We start from the raw sequence: 17,924 nt of genomic DNA, 5'->3' as shown, positions 1-17,924 counted from the left end.
CCATTGTTCCTTGTGACTATCCCTGGAGTATTTGGCGGCATAAGTGTCCGGTCGCGTGGTCAGGTCGACCAAATGCCAATCACTCCAAAACTGCGACTGCCTGACCTAAAAAGCAAGAGGCTGGATTGGTCAGCCTTGTCACGGTCGACCACGCTGACCAGATGGTCACGGACACTCCGGATGACACCAGGTTTCTTACGTAATCATCACAAATGTCGCCAAAAGCAACAGTTGACCAACTATTGATGCCGATGTCTGAGACCTCGCCAGTGAGAGACGCCCGAAGGCAGATATCACGTTTCTTGATAGGCCTGCCAGGAAATTAGTTTATAGGCCTTGAGTCTCGACCGTGACTTCCTGTTTCTTATTGCCAGCCATATGTTCGACTGTCACGGTGAGGGTAAACAGATTGGACTTGACCGAGGTATGATCTCGTTGCCCAGGAAGTCTTATTGCAGGAAAACTGGCGTTTCGGTTATACCAGTCAACGAATCACATTTTGATCATGGAATCATTGCGCTTCGTCGATATCAAAGAAAACATGCAAGATATTCCTAGTATTTACTTTGAATTCTATATCATATCGTAATATACATGCAGAATATCGCGATAATGATACAAGTAATTGCATGTGCATTCAAAGCATTAACTTTCAGCAGGGGGGGAATTTTTTACTTATCCTGCTGGTTTAACGTAACTGTCCTCAGCTAGGTGACGCCACCTGGCACGCGAAGGACTGGTGAAGTTGGGGGTCAACCAGAGTAGTTTACCCTGGCGAAAAGGCTCAATCAGTTGGTAGGTGAAGAAACAGATGCAACGATTAACAAACAGGCGACATCGTAGGTCTATTTGCATCGTCTGTGATTCTGACCGCATCGAACAAAGCCATACGTTCAATTGTCAAGGAGCATACACAGTATAATAATCATTCTAGATATTTCCTTTACGGAAAATCCGCAGTGATTTGGGCGCGGACCATTGTAGACATATCGTCTGCGCCTGTGTACGACTGGGGCAGCTCAATCAAGACACACAGCATCTGGTCAGCATCAGACAAGGTTTGTTTTGGTCGCCAGAAAAAAAAGCTAATGGCTTTCACGCGCGCAAATTTCTTTCTGGGACAGATTAGTCTGGCTCTGTGGGGTCGTGTATAAACTGATGACCGCCAGACGACCACTTTTCCTCGAGTTCGTGTTATACAACACTCAAGTGTTCTTTTGTATTGAAATTATGGCGTAGGAGAGAGTAATATCAGAAATCTACATGGCTGCAAAAATATCGTCATGATATCATCCTTGTGTCCAGCTGCTTTGCTGATGTGCAGTGATAGTACAAGTATGAAAATTACTCGGACTACCGGAAAAGAAAGCATACATGTAGTTCTAAGCCAGTTGCTTCGGTGACGGACTGAAACAGTGCAAGTATGTAACTTACTTTTGCAATGGTTAGTGCATACTGTAAAGGTAAGCACAAATACCATGACAAATTTTCACGTGACGGAATGGCGTATAGAACGGGGGTAAAATTCATCAATCTCAAATCACGATGAAGTCCCGCGCGCATCCCGAAATGTTATGCACAGTCTCATTGGATGAGACGCTAACCGAGATTACGCTACGACACGCGCCATTGGCCCCATATTTGGCGGCCATTTGCATTTTAATGAGGACTTCACAATGGAGGCAGGTGGGTTGGGAGCCCAGCAGCTGAGAATACAATGCCAAGCACATTTCATGTAAACAATCGTGACAATCAGGTTACCCCTGGACAAATTAAAATCTCTCGGACCAGTCGTTAAAAGATAAGTCCACATAACAAACCAAATATTGAGAGTTTGATCGCAGAACTCTATGCACACATGCCGAATAATATGTAACTATATATCGTATATGCTGCGGATTTCCTGTAGTAGGCCTTTACAGTAATTGCCGAATCAGATACATGTACATGTTTTTCTAGTTTGTAGGCAAAATGCTGTTTTTCTAGTTTGTAGGCAAAATGCTGATTATGTGCCGATATCAAACGCAAAAAGTATTCATTCCTGTCGCCAAGCTACTGTAAAAACCATTACCAGTCGCCTTGATATTGCGGTAATTTCATTATGTAACTGCAATTAAAGCGATTGGAATTTATGCATACAATTTGGAGATAATTTCAACAATTCATATTGAACTAAGTGTACAATATTTTCGTACTGAAACTGTTTATGTAGCATTGTTTCATTTCTGGCAGTTTTATTCTGGCGTGTGAATCACATGGCACGATTCCTATAAAAACATCGGATGGGACACTAATTGGAAAATGTGGTGTCAAAATGTTTCGTAAATTTACAACAATATTGCGGAATTTATATATTTTGTTGAAAACGATACGCGCACGTATTTGGTGAATGGTAAGGAAGGGAACAATAGGCTAGGAAGTGATTAGGCAGCATTAGACGCATTGGAGTTGGAGCAGGAGAATACCGATGTGATACGGAACCCTGGGGCAACAAAAAGCACCGGCCCATTCACCCGCCCTCGTTCAAGAGGCACCAATTTGTTTGATTTGGGTAAAATGAATGGTTCTCATTATAAACACATGCTAATGGGCAGGGGTCGGGATATAAAAGGCCAGGTGGCGCGCGAAACTCCTCAGTATGTCGCGAGATCGCGAGAGGAATGTGTCGTCTGAGTCTGCTAGTTATCGTCTGCTACAGGATTACATGTTTACAAACGCGCGTTTGGATTTATCTTACTATGGAAAAATCTTGGTGAGTCTGCATTCACAAGAACGATATCTCATGCACTTTCTACACACGTGCTTGGATCTAACCACGTGGGTGATGATTTTTCTGACTTACATAGGTCAAAGTTGTGATTGTGCGTATTTACACATTTCATTGTAGTAACCAGTTACACTTACCCGCGCTTTCAACCTATCATTCTAGATTGCCGTCAATCAGCCAGTGGGTGGAGTTTAGAATCAAGGTGCCACGAGGCGATAGCGAGGCTGCTGCTGGGAAGAAAGCCAATATCCATCAACTAGAGAACTGCCGTAGAGAAGCGGGCACACTAAATAAGCACCATGCGCTGGTTACCAGCACCAGGATTAACCATTATTTGTATGTTTCTCGCAACGACAATCATCAAAAAGGTAAGTTAATTAATTTTCCCGAACTTTCCACAAAATTTCACGAAAATATATCAGGTTTATTTCCATGTTTTAATGAAAAATTGCATGAAAACCTCCACATGTTGTCCCCAGTCCTTTTCATGTTCACCTATTTTGCTGCAGGTCCGTGGTGATGGAATATTCGGACTGGGCCTGGAAACCTTTTCGAACGAAAAGGGTATAAACGCTGATGGCAACTGCTGCAATGGAGTACGAACGTCGGGAAAGTGTAGTCAAAGATGCAGAACATTCTTTCGGATATGTCTCAAACAATACCAGACGAATATCTCTCTCGATGGGACTTGTACTTACGGCAGTCAGGAGACGCCGGTGTTCGGCGAGGATTCTGCGGGAAGTTTTCAGTTTCCAACATCACTGAACAACACTTCTTTTCTAAACCCTGTGCAGTTTTCTTTCACATTCGCATGGCCGGTAAGTCAATATTTTTTTGATTTTTGTTTCTTTCATGCTTTTTCTGGAAGTCAACGTTACCTGACAGCCGGCTTCACCGGTTCTTTACTAGTGGTAGCACCAGGATCAGGACGGGAGTACCCGCCGCTTTGTTTTAACCAAGGGTTGGATGAGGTTAGAGGGTGAATTGCTGAAGTATTAAAGTGATTCTTCTTCAGCAGCTTTTTATTCATGACTGCAAGAAAAAAATTGGTCCTCGTGGGCCACACGTGTCTGACCCAAATCGTCTCCTTCTTGACACGGGCCTATTCTTTTCTATCTACCCATCGAGTTTCGCTGACAAACGTTAAAATAGGTTAACTGTTCTGCGGATCGACCATGGCGTGCTTAAATTGGGATCAAATTTTGGCGCCTTGGAGCAAGAAAGCGCATGAAGTGTCTGTTCGATGAATCAGTTACGACTAAAGATGGTTGGCGGGAAAGTTTGAGACTCCGGTCCCGTAGGTTTACGCAACTGCTTGACGCTCAGTCACCTCTCGGTTTGAAGAAAATCCGACCACTTTTACAAAAACAAGTTATTTTCTTTTTCTAACTGTTGACCGAGATTAATTGATGGCACACGTGTTTTCCTGGAAATCAGCCATTCATTTCGGCAGGCACCCGTCTCGACAGAAATCGATGAAATTCCATTTTGATTTGAATTAAATGTTGAGTACCAAGTTCTTGAACGAACTCGTGCTACACCCGTGCCAATAATCATGTCTAGGTCCTTTGACCCACCGTGAAGGTAGACAGTAAGACTATAGACCGGGTTAAACTCAAGACCCGTTTGTTTATGTTGTTATCTTACTATCGTCTGATTTTGTTTGCAGGGGACGTTTACTTTAATCGTCGAGGCATGGCACGATCTCACCCTCAACGGTCCATCGCCAGGTAAGATATCATCTACTGTCAAAATTGTCACTGCACTGCACGCCGCAAGGAGTCGCTAAGAGCACCAGCAAATTCATTAGACTCCTCAACTCTGATAAAGAGTGTTGTCGGTTAGGCTGGTGTTTGGACCTTCATTCTCCTACGCCATAAATAGCCTTAAAACTGAGGTTTTCTGTTCATTCGTCGCATGAATATCTCTTCGGTCAGTAGCCTATATGTATACAAGGAACTGCACTGAATGCATACCTGTGCACCCATACCATGACTTAATTCTCTAGACACGCGACTGGTATCTCCAATTGTGCCAGCTATGTATCTTGAACGAATTACCACCCCACGAAGTCCGATTGAGATGAAACTAGAGACGCTGGACGCGTGCTATATCTTTTCCAAACAGCATCATGGAGTGAGAGAGGCTAAAAATAGTCAAGTAGAAATCTCAGTAACAACACAATGTTAGGTTGGGGGACTTTGTCCCGGAACAAAGCTCAGAGTGACTTGTCGTTTTTATAAACATTTCAAAGATCAACATTTGACTATCCTAAAACACAAGCCAACGACTGTTTACTCTGCAATATTGGGGATGTTGCTTAATAGCAGGCAGTTGGTGGATGACCTTCGCTTGCACTCTGTCTCTCCTCTCCGCTTAAAACAACACTGCCAGCAAGGTGTTAATGCATCAAGAAGGAAAAGGTGTTCAGAATTGGAAAACACACGGAAATTAGACTTGTTGCACACCTCCCAGTAGCCGTCATTCGGGTGTCAATCCAATGAGGTCAGACTTTTCACGTTCACGAACTTGAGGGGAATCTATTCTATAGCGCCTTAAGACCTGTAACGCCTTTACGGAAATAGCCCTCAGAACCTGCCAACTAATCCCCGCATCTGTTCTTCTGAATGCCTTTAGGATTAGCGCGTCTAAGACATGCACCCGAAAACTTACCAGGTTTTGTTATGGTATCAAAATGGTACTGGACAAGTGACCGGTGCATTGTAACGACAATTATGACCGTACTGCCATCTGTCAGGTCATGGCTCAGAACCATGGACCGTTGCAGCCTTTCGGGTCCTTTGCAGTCCAGATATGCCAGAGTCGTATCATGAATATTCTAGTTCTACGTATGCACGATCACGGCAAGCATCTTCACTTATTCATCTAAAACACGTTGACTAATTAACATGACCAAGACGGGCCGCCGCCGACAGCTAAAGGATTGGTTTATCCACACTGCTGGTGGAATGTATGTTTGCACCTGGATGCCCATCAGGTTTTGTTCTGTGGCGACCCCCCCCCCGCGCCTTCGCTGTTTAGCTGCAGTGGACGGTCATCTGCACAAGTGCGACTATTATAGTTCCGGGAGCAAACAAGGCTTTAAAAAAGTCAAAGACGACATTATTTTCAAGTGACCCTAGGCTGGACTGCACGTGGCGCGTGAGAGTCCACCAGGTGATGGTCCTTGTTGACGTGAAAATGTCATATCAACGATGTTTTGTCCGCGCACGGTGTGTATATAAACCGGATATACATACATGTAGGCATGTTTAGTATCAAATGAAAAACACAATGCTTGTTCTTATTCTATTTGTCAGAAGCCTAATCATTTAGTAAAAAGAACAGAAAATACTATCTTTAAATCAAACATTTTATGCATTCTGCCTGAGAGTTTAAGATATTAGTATATTAAATAGCTTGCAGAACGTATCTTAAATCGGCACAACAGTCAAAAATATACGGTCGTTGGTTTCTATAGCATGTTCCATAGCATGCATTCTTTACATGTGGGGCTTTAAATGGGTCATCGTAGATGGGCAACTTTTCCAGAAAAAACTTATTTCTGTTACTCTCAGAACGTCCGAGTCAAAACCACTTGCCAGGATACACATACATCATCATAATCATCATCATCTTGTACAGGTCATTTATAAATTGTGTTTTTTTCATGTTTTAGGAAGCCCTCGGGAGCTGATTACTCGACTGGCCGTCCAAAAATCTGCCAAGGTCGGAGACTCCTGGAGTAAGTTCGTGCACAAGGAAAGCGGCGGCATCCAGCTTCACTACAGTTACAGGATTAAGTGCAGCGAAAACTTCTTCGGAGTCGGGTGTGAGAAACAGTGCGTCCCCCGGGATGACACCCATGGACATTACACTTGCGATAATGAAGGCGAGAGGAGCTGCAGCCAAGGCTGGACAGGAGCCTATTGCGATAAAGGTAAGAACAAACCCGTCTCTTTCAGGAATCTTATTTGTGGATATTCTGGAGGATGTGATTCTATGGATTTGTGGATTATAAACCAACCTTGTGAGAACCTTTTGGATTATCACAGTTCATTTCATTGGGATTGGATTACAAGTTACGGTATAGAGGTACGAAAATATCACTACTAGCGCCAACAACGCTAGCCTCGGACAACGAACGAACTAATTGGTGACAGTTTGCTGCCCCCAGGTCTAAGTATACCTACCCATGTACAGAATTCAATGTTAGACCTGTCTATAAATACATCCTTTCAGGCCTAAGTATAATCAATGAACAACTGTACCCCACATACTTATGGATCATTTCCCCCTCGTATCCCACTACACTTGCATTAACACCTAAGCAACTTCGATGGTTAGTCGACGTAATTTTGGAGATATATCAATGCAGAAAAGAAGTTAGTACAACGATTTTGCTTTAAGGTAGCCTGTTGCCCATCCATCAATCTTACAATGGTACCGGCATCCCCATAATTGATAATGCCGTGTCTGTATTATCGAACACTTTACTTCAGTCAATGGCCTGGAGCAGGAAGCAGTCGCTCCTTTCGGCGTGCTCAACCAACCATAAGAATTGAACCCCCAAAACGGTCATGCAACTGTGCAGCCCGCAACTTGGACGTTTCCGCTTGCTTGGAAGCCCGTTCTTGAAGTCCGTGCCAAAAACATCGTCTTGGAGACAGGACTCGCGTGGAGGATATTTGAATATAAATCACTGAAATGTTAGAGCACTGTTGGATGTTTCGGGCGGGAGTGGGCTTGTATTCCACCAACATTTACGTGTATTTTATGGTTTGGGAAGGTGCGCAACTGCACGCATCGGAGCATCCTTAACATCCTGAATCATCTCACTGCTATTGCTGTTGGGATCTTCAGCTCTCCTGAAACCAGGTGCAGCAGAAGAAGTGAGGCAACAGGAGAAATCCTTCGACGATTCAAAGATGATGATGATGATGATGATGATGATGAGGATGAGGATGAGGATGAGGATGATGACGACGACTCTACGCGCGTGTCAACTGTCAAAACATTTTCAAAATTGGCCACTTTCCGAGAAGAACTCAGAAAGAGTTCAAGTAGGCGGAGTTTCCACTTGCGCCCCTGATTTAGACTACTCTCCGTCAGTCCAGCGTCTACCTAGACAATAGGACAGATGTTAGTTCATAGACAACTCTCAATATACCTGTTCAGACAGACAATTTCCCATTCCGGCCACTTTCACTTGAATCTTATTATGGTCGACATCCGCGTTCGTGGGCTGGTTGAAGAGACAACCCGGTCCATCCCATTCAGGCAGGTATAAACGACTAAGGTTACGGCGCACATTTGGGCTAATTTTCACGTTCGTAGCGTTCAAATACAGGATTTGTCTCGAGGTTGCCCTTAGCTACTTATTTTCGCCAGCTACGCAAAATGCTCATTGAGGAAATGAAGTCTTCAGCCGTCGTCGTTCGTAAGATTCTACCTCGGCGCGTTCGATTCAGAACTAACGCGTCTCCATCTGGTGCAGGTGATTCTTATATGGCTTGTCACGTTTTTGACACACTATCTTGCAGACTCAGAGGTGTTCTCTTCACCTTAAAACAACAGTAAAATATAAAATTATTCTGACTGCTTAAGGCAAAATCACCAACAATAATCGTTAAACCAATGTGTAAGTCGCAAGTGTCCCGAGTATCGCACTGCGTGGGTTCCTTCGTCGAAGAACAAAAAGTCCTGCTACCTGCAGTATCATGCCTTTGGCTGCTTTGTGAGAATTCAGTCATCTTCGAGACAGAAAGATAACCCACTCACACTCGCATTTAACCTATCACCATTCCTTAACATTGAGTTATTGCTGCACCTCAGGTTCTTTTGGCAACAGACTCGAGAGATAAACCTCTTGGTGCAGAAAGCCGCTGAGAAGTCTCTTTCGCAGAATCTTGAGGTGAGGCAGAGTAATCGGGATCTGCCAAGACTGATAGCTCTTAATCTACACTTTGCAGATAAGTGGTCGGGATACTTGACGTGGCAACCTTCTTTTCATTCATTTTGACAAGACATCAAATGCCAATCACGCCATGAAGGTGGTTCAATCAAGATACATATACATTCCGTTAAATATGATGTAAGGTGTTGTCCCACACAGTCAATTTGGTCAGCTTACTTAGTGGATGGAATGGTGACCCGCATCATTAGAAATGAAAACATGTGCAATGTCGTCGTTTACCAGATGCTTTAGTGTGGAGAGCAACTCACCACATCAAATTGGTGGTCGCTATAGAATGGCTTGCAATGAAGAAAATCCGGAACACCAGCAATTCCATCTTCTCTCTGGTCTGGTTAGAATCGGTCCTCGCCCTCGTACCTCCCTATGCAAAAGGTTGCCACATAGAAACGAGCTGAAACTTTCAAAGGGTTAAACAGCCGCAGAAACATGTTCTTTAGCTTTAGAGATGCTGAGGAGCTCGCTTGGGAGCTCCAAAAGGTGAAGCCCGACCCACGTAAACCACTCGCATCCTCAGTCAATGGCTGTCGTCAATGGGCTCTTGTGATGACTTGTATGCTCCCAGGGCTCACCAGCATCAATGACTTCATTCTTCCAGCGTACTACGCCGATTTACACGTTACTATGGTGGCAAGACCTGGGCGGCTATCAGACACACAGAGCCGACCTGCAGAGCCGACTAAGTTTTTTACGTTGACGTTCGTCACTGCCGTGTCTTTTCCGCCCATTAGTGCATTAGTCTCATTAACCCTTCGCGTTAATACTTTATGTCTGGAGCTTGGAGCAGTTATAGTCATTGCAACTGGTCACGTAATTCATGTGCACAGCCTATTAATTGACTATTGTCGCGTTGACATTGTAACCTACCGCCGGGGCGATGCCTTCTCCACCTGCTCTGGATAGAAGCCTACTCTTCCCGTGGATGAGGCACAGTCTACCCGAGTTCAAACCTACCTAATTGCCAGAAATATGAGCAAGAACGATTCGGCATCGCACCATTCCGCTAGCCTGTGTCTCAAAAGAAGCTTTGAATAAAGGGGACACACATTTCATTGATAGTGAGGAAATCAAACATTCTTACTACGCACCTTTGCCATCTCAGGTATTTCCTTCTCGCCACTTCAACAAGGAAAGCTGTTGGCACCTCTCCTTGCTATCGTCATTGGAGTACGAACTTGAGCCTTGGCGTATCTTACCCCCATTTGCACCTCTTTAATGAGAAATTTTTATCTAATTGCACTGTGATGGTAAACGGGAACAGGATGAATGCTGGAGACTCATCTTTCTAATTTTTTTTCCATTAACTTGTAGATTGAGAAGCAACTCTCTCATTCATTTAGCGCACCACGATTGGTTTCACTTAAATAAATTTACCAGGAATGTGTGCAGGCATTTTCCAATCAGTCTTCTAGTTATGCTCCAGTTAGAACCACTTTGCAGTTAATTTTGCTCACTTCTAACTGGATATCTTGCCAGGTAAAAAACAACATATGAAATCCGATTTCTCTTCAGCAATAAACAGACAACTCAAAACCATTCAAAAATGAGCAGAAATTAAAAACGCTAATGAGAGCACTTTACCATCGGTAGTTAATTTGGATATATATTACATGACTCGCCATCAGTAAAAGCATAAAGTGACAGTTCCGTGCTTTAAACCACTGTTAGCTAGTTCAACTGTGATGCGTGAAAAGTACATCACTTTAAAAAACAGTTCTCCTGTATTGTCCTGTTATATGCTTACAGACAAGAACAAGGTTCCCGCTGAAAAAGGTCACTATTCCGACCATCCTTCCAGGTCAATCCCCATTCCAACAATTGCAAGCCTACATGTACATGTATATCATTCGCTTTTTTTCAGCCAAATGTCTTCCTGGATGTCATGAGACGCAGGGGTTCTGCCTCCAGCCCAACGAGTGCAAGTAAGTAGATGTACAATACAGAAGTATATTTGTATCTTTCAAATGAAAGCAAGTCATCATTTGAGTAATGTTTTCTATTAAAACTAAAGCACATTTGAGACAAAACCTGCAGAATACGTTGTATGGTGACAAGTGTAATCACATCAGATGGCATCTGAAGTGCTATATCCACTTCATCTCAAACCCCATATTTGGTAAAGCCTTTGTTTTATAAAGCACACTTTAAAACGGCTAAATGGAATTGATAACAAGTGTTTTGTGGAAGGAGGGCCTGCTTTTATAGAACTATCAGTGATCTTATCAAATGCAAAAACAACATGTTAGAAATCTTGCATCAATATTGGCGTACAGACTGCTTTCAAAACATTGAAGTTGGAGGAGGGGCAGGGCCGGATCTGCTTAATTGACGAACAATTTGATTGCATTTTTGTCCGAACGTGTCAAGGACAGAATGACATGCAGTGTTTTGAATCAAATTAGTGACAATAAACGATCCATATGGGGTGTATGTGCTCAGCTGCGAAAACACTTATTCTTTCCAAGAACCTCTTAACCTCAGCATCTCTTTATATAACTTGACAATAGATGCATTCAGCCTATTATTAAAAAACATTATTCCACTCTGTCTCATTTTAATGCACACATTAATACATGCATATGCACGATCCTTCTAATGTTTCACAAATATCTCAATATCTTATTTAAAAAAATACCTGAAAAAGTTTTTCACATTCTTTAAATTGACCATATACCAACAGTATGAATTACAGTGTAAATGGGCCAGTTTGGCTGTAGTCGGAGAGTGAACATGTGCAACTTTACCAGGCCCTTATTTGAATTTCCCCTTGACAGGAGTGTAAACTTTAACATATCAATAACACCTGTGACTCGATAGTCACTAAAAATTCTACAAATGCTGGTCTCCGATTGATTTTTGATAAGGCAGGTCAATAGCGTCGGAGCCCTGGAAGGAACTGACTAAGAAATAAACCATGATGATACTCAAGATTCACCTCAGTCAGGAGATAACTTTCATTCAAATTATGTTTTTTAGAAAGTGTGTTAATGAACATGTTTTGTTTTTTCAGATGTCGAATGGGGTACCAAGGAGAGTATTGCGACAAGTGCATTACCTATCCTGGCTGCAAGCACGGCACATGTAAAGACAAGTGGGACTGTAACTGCGATGAGGGATGGGGAGGACTTTATTGTGGTCAAGGTAAGGCTGAAAAAACAACAAGGGTCTCCAGTAGCTTTTAACTAACAGTGATGTTGTCAGACAATTAAATAAGGCCAGTATCAGAAAATACAATGAGTACACCTATACAGTCCAGTCAGCAATGGGACCATCTGAATTCTCATCTTGACTTTCCAGTAAATGGATTTGGCAATATGGTTTGGCACAAAACAATAATGCCTAGTATAATATGCTTTGTGTGATGTTTAATGGATGATATGGATGTATCTTTCTGCTTAGAGAAGGTGATTCTCGTCCTCTACATAGTTCTCTACATTTGGGATTTTCCTCTACATTTCAACATGTACAATATGGGGTTAATATCCAAGGTGTATACAAACTGCACCTAGGGAAACACATCCGATCAATAGCCAATCAATGTAAGACCATTATAGTTCAATACACTGATAGTTTATGCTATTAGTATTAAACTTTCCTGTGCATCTGGGAATGAAAGAGAAGTTTTAAACGGTGTCAAAGGATTGAAGATAGCTAATTACTACTCAATGCCTCAAAGCACTTTGACTGTGTTTGTGTCATCAAAAGATGCTTGCTTGCTTTAAAGTAAATGCTCTGGACACTGCATCAAAGTCAAGAAAGCAATATCAATTTCAGTAACTTTACATTAACATTAACTGATCTATGCGTAGAAGTCACCACAATTTCAGTTTTTTAGTTTCAGATAACATAAATTGATCTATTAGTGGAAATTACAACAATTTAGTTCGTTTTAGAAACATAAATTGATCTATTAGTGGAAATCACAACAATTTAAGTTCGTTTGAGATAACATAAATTGATCTATTAGTGGAAATCACAACAATTTAAGTTCGTTTGAGATAGCATAAATTGATATATCAGTGGAAATCACAACAATTTAAGTTCGTTTGAGATAACATAAATTGATATATTAGTGGAAATCACAACAATTCAAGTTCGTTTGAGATAACATAAATTGATATATCAGTGGAAATCACAACAATTTCAGTAAATGTTGAATAATACTAATCCATTGTTATTTATTTTATTCAGTAGTGTCAGTGATGCTACTTTCGGGTATAACTATGATGTTTATTCAAAATTTAATGATAAACAATTAATTTTTGAGCAACGCTTAGAATAAGGCACATAATTGATATGAACATGACTGCATATCAATCCAACATGCCCCAATCTGTCTTTTAATTGACCACATCGGTGCAATAATTAATGACTTGCCATTCTCCAAGGTAGGGGTACTGCACATCCAATTATGAGATTATCGAATCTGATATACCCTGCACCTGAATATTGATAATTATTATGTACTACATTATAGACATCCAACATGCTCTTTAATTTAAACTCGATATCTTGGCAAGGATTGTTAATATTGTATCAAGTAGGATTGGCTTATATTGTTTTGATTACCATTTACACATATACGTCATGCACACATGATTGAACAGGACGTCCAGGATAGCAAGATGAAATTATGTATGGGATTAGTGTTGGTTAGCAATTGTTAGGTCATTGCTTTCAATTTTATGCCGATTTTCAAATAGCAGAACTTCTTGCTTGGCATCATTTCTTATAGAGTCATACTGTGAGAAACATGCACTAATGCCAATTCTGAAATACTTGGAGCAAAAAGCATAGTGAAATAGGCTTCCAAGTCAATTAAACTAAACTTTGATGGTTCTTGAATATTTGGAGTGAAATAGCGAAAGCACTTGGTAAGCTGCCATCAGATAAGTGTGTACCTGAAATAGAGGAATGAATGATTTACAATGAAGCTCATGCACATGATTTAGAAAATAAAAACAAGTGCTTCAAGTGCATTTAGCAATCACCTTGCAGGCATGAGACAATTCTAGATAAAGTCCATGTAATGCAGAATTAATTAGAAATATCAGGGGTCCGTTCCTGCGTATTGATGACCACCGCCGGATTATCATATCCATTGAGGTAGATTTATTGGTTAAGATTTGAGTGGCTGATATTGTATTCCTAAGTAGTTCCTACTAATAGCGTCCTCTCTATCAACATCTCAAATGGCTTCTGCAATGGAGACCTATTGTCACACTGTTTCCACCTTCTGGACATTGACATTAAGTGTTCCAATTTCATTGCACTGGAGTAACAATCGCAATTCATATTGAGTTGACCTTATTGCCCCTCTGGGACCATTGTATTCTTTTACATAAGATTTGAAATCCATCCAGGGATTAACTCGTTCGAGGTTTAATTAGCAGATGCAAGAAATGTATGATTGGTGAGCTTGATTTCTGGTCTGTAATGTGACATACCTCATCATGTTCAGCATCTCTGTGCTGGACTCATAAAGAAGTCTTAGCATGAAGTCATTGGCACTCCATGTACAATTGTTGCGAAGCATTGTATGCAATGACCCTTCTGACCAGTAGTGTAATCCATGTCATCTTTCTTTACACAGCAATACTTCCTGTTGTATTTCTGAAATATTTACATACTACAGTATTGATTACTTTTATACATGTACACATGTCATCCTAACAATGGGTTCATGTTACTTCAGTCAGACTTCGTTTACATTGGAAAAACATGCTAAAAAATTATTTTTAGTCTTCTCAAACTCCTCAGTGTTTTCAATCTTCTTCTAAATAATGATACACATCTCGGTATTTTTATGGCGTCCAGTTGTCATACTATTTCATTGTGTTACCATTCTATTGCAAGGCCATATAAAAACATCTATAATTCTATTTGTTATGATATGATGAACTAAAGGACACAGATGGCAGCTAATCAATGCACTTCATATGATATATATCTAGCACAATAATGATACATATCAGACAAGTCAAATGGACGCTGCCAACCATAGACTGGTACAGCCATAACGCATCTTCTCTGTTGTCTTTAAAGCAACATGTCTTTCTTTATTTTGATAGTAGCCAGCTGTCTCTGACAAGCCTATTGTTGGAGACAAATCCTTTCTATTTCAACAATGTGGATGCACTGTAACAGTCGTGATGATCTATTAAGTAACCCTTGGAGATATTGTAATGGGAATCAGCAGTGCTCAGATGCTCCACGGGAGCGTACAATTGTCCTAGTGTCTTTTACACGGGAGAAGAGGACTAGATAGAGACAAGATGTGCCAAACTGTGCTGTTTATCTACGGTCCAGGGTTCACACCTGGCACGTGCCATGGGAAAGTATAATGCTTGGGCACCATGAAAATAATCAGCCACTCCCACCTTTTTGTTGGGGACCGAAATGTAAATAGATTCTCTTTTTGCAACTGAAAATGATTCTGGGGTTTCGTAAAATATGTCTGGGTCATTCACATGTTTTACTGTGAAATTCATCTCTGAATCTATACTCAACATGTATATTGTCTGAACATCAGTACAGAACAGTGTTATTTTAAAATACTTACATGTGTACCTTTTGTTCTTTCTTTGTAGATCTCAATTACTGCACCCATCATCGGCCTTGTCAAAATGGTGCAACGTGCACCAATACTGGTGCTGGCAGCTACACCTGCACCTGCCGGCCCGGGTTCTCTGGAACAGATTGCGAGATCTTACGAGACAAGGATCTTGACGATTGTAAGGAGAACCCTTGCTTGAACAGCGGCACCTGCGAGGTAAGAAAACACACAAATTGTGAAAAGCAGTCGTTTTTTCATGTTAAGAAATAGAAAAGTAGCTGCAAATTGATCAAGAAAGCTCAGTACGGAAGAGAGTCAGTACTGTTTTGGTCAAATCTTCTGCAAGAATCTTCCTGTTCATTCATTAAGCACACGGTGTGGTTTCAGTACTTATCCTGTTTATTGTTGACCTACTATGTGGGCTGGTCTCAAAATCTCTGGCACATTCCTTTCACATTCAGCCAGCGCCTCATGAAAAATGCATGGCCTCCCTGTTTGTAGACAGTAACAAAGGCATTGATTAATCAAGGGAAAGTAGCTGGTGAACAAAGCAACTCAATTCTTCACCTAATCAAAACTGCAAACCATATAAGTAACTAGGCATTATGTAGGCAGTAGTATAAGCGTGTTATTTAGTCTCCTTGCAGTATATAAACCACAATTGTAGAGTACTAATATGACAATGTTTTGTAACTTGTGCTTTCTAACTGAAACTATCAACATATTTGACCATAAATTTATTGATGAGTTATACACATCAAGTACAAATATAAAGGGTTCAATCACCCATTCAATGTGGGTTTGCAGAATCGGCCATGAGTTTAGATATATATGTACTACAATTGTGTTAGCCGCCACAGTCAATCATAGACAGCTACTAAAATGTCCACATTAACCAAACAATGTTTGGTTACTATCGCTTCTGTTTGATTTTCTCAAGCTCAATGGTATGAGTAAGCTGGAACACAGAGCAATGAGTGTGTGAGAATTTAAGGCAATGATGGTCCCAAGTAATTTATAGATGTATGTATTTAACTGGCAATTTGTATATAAGATAATAGTTTTCCCATTGTATACTGCAATGTTATATTTAAACACTAGTTCCCGGAGTCATCTCAGTGAAATGCTTAACTTGTCCAAAATGCACCATTCGAAATGAATTGACAGCTTTCCATAAACTTTCATGCAGACAAACAAAAAAATTCATTGTGCAAAGTACATTTTGTCTTAGTGCCCCCCTCAACTAATCCGAAAGTAGATTCAGCAATTTGATTGGCAAAGGAGCATGATTGCATTGATATAACTGGCCTTGGGATAGTAGGTTTATTTGAAATGATTGGCATTTCAGTTCACGAAGGCCAGAACCTGTTCCTATCTCTCGTAAAACACACTTAGAGTTGTCCAGTGAAGTGCTCCTACATACAATCTTGATACGCCAGCTGAAACACCCAGCCCATACCCTCTGTTAAAACAATGGACAATGTCAACAAATTGGAATGCTTTGCACTGATTGACTTAACCTGTGCTTGACCACTTCATCAATACTGTCAACAGTTTTGCACTCAATTATACAATGCTTTTAAGTAAAGACGAATTGAAGACTTTATCCTTGCAGAATTGGACTTAAACCACTAGTACAGTATGAGAAAATGACAGACGGAGACCTCTAGAATGAGAGGACACTTAAGCTTATTTCCAGTGATAAATCTGTTTCTGAAGCACCCAGAAAGAGGACTTCACAGACGCAATCAATTCTTGGGGCAAAGTTGCTGGCTCTGGATGAAGAAGTGCTGAATCTGCATGTCATGGTATTCGTTCACACAAAGAAACATCTTTTTGTCATCGTTCTCAACATAAAAGGCATGAAACTCAAGAAAGTTCACCTCATACTACAATTATGTCTGACATATCTCCTACATATGACATTTGTCTCTTTTCAGGACATTGGTCGAACTTTCAAGTGTGTATGTCCACATTCATTTCATGGACGACATTGCGAGTCAAACGTCACAAGCTGTGCCGGAAATCCCTGTAAAAATTCCGGAACATGTCACGATCGTGTGGAGTCTTATATCTGCCAATGTCCATCAGCCTACCACGGTGTTGATTGTGAAATGGAAAAAGATGAATGCCTCTCAAATCCCTGCAGAAATGGTAAGAAAGTTTTGTATTGTGTAAACAAAAATTGTTCTTTAAAAATTTGAATTTGGGCTTCTTTCTGGCAAGTTAAGTTCTAGTTCTTCATCCAACTCCACGAACAAATTACTTCGATGACTTGATCGATGGTGTCTTCACCTGCCTTGGAGAGTTTCACTACCTACCTACCACGGATATTTAATGCTTTTTTATTTAAGGTAAACCAACTGAAAATTGAAGCGCACTCATTTGTAAATGAGAAAGTAACCTAAGGTGTGAAACAACACAGGATTTGCCAAGGAAAACAGCAAATTTAACGTCTGTTATCTCAAGCTAAGAGACACATGCATTGAATAAACTTTTAGTAAAACTATCAAAACGATAAAGTTTCCCAAATTTGCCTTATTTGAAATGCAGATTATGTATTAGTCAAGGAAATCCAGACAAGAAGTTTATCAATACAGTTTCATTCATATCGCCAATTTTGTTAG

The 17,924-nt window shown here is 40.9% G+C and overlaps 1 protein-coding gene across 6 annotated transcripts in view; it reads left to right on the top strand.

Moving 5' to 3' along the window:
* LOC135484265 (delta-like protein D) overlaps window positions 1–17,924 on the top strand; it is a 94,223-nt gene that overhangs the window by 57,689 nt on the left and 18,610 nt on the right. For all 6 annotated transcript variants that reach the window (XR_010446440.1, XM_064765576.1, XM_064765575.1 and 3 more), the window contains exons 3-10: window positions 2,930–3,135; window positions 3,277–3,585; window positions 4,437–4,497; window positions 6,447–6,707; window positions 10,603–10,663; window positions 11,752–11,882; window positions 15,332–15,513; window positions 17,238–17,451. Coding sequence is in view for 5 of the 6 variants with exons in the window: in XM_064765576.1 (XP_064621646.1) it covers window positions 3,067–3,135; window positions 3,277–3,585; window positions 4,437–4,497; window positions 6,447–6,707; window positions 10,603–10,663; window positions 11,752–11,882; window positions 15,332–15,513; window positions 17,238–17,451 (1,288 nt within the window). In the remaining variant the exon portion in view is untranslated. The remainder of the gene's footprint in view (window positions 1–2,929; window positions 3,136–3,276; window positions 3,586–4,436; window positions 4,498–6,446; window positions 6,708–10,602; window positions 10,664–11,751; window positions 11,883–15,331; window positions 15,514–17,237; window positions 17,452–17,924) is intronic.

Source organism: Lineus longissimus, chromosome 3, assembly GCF_910592395.1.
Source record: "Lineus longissimus chromosome 3, tnLinLong1.2, whole genome shotgun sequence".
Lineage (NCBI taxonomy): Eukaryota > Metazoa > Nemertea > Pilidiophora > Heteronemertea > Lineidae > Lineus > Lineus longissimus.
Note: the sequence above shows the minus strand (reverse complement) of the source record. Positions and strands in the feature narration are given on the sequence as shown.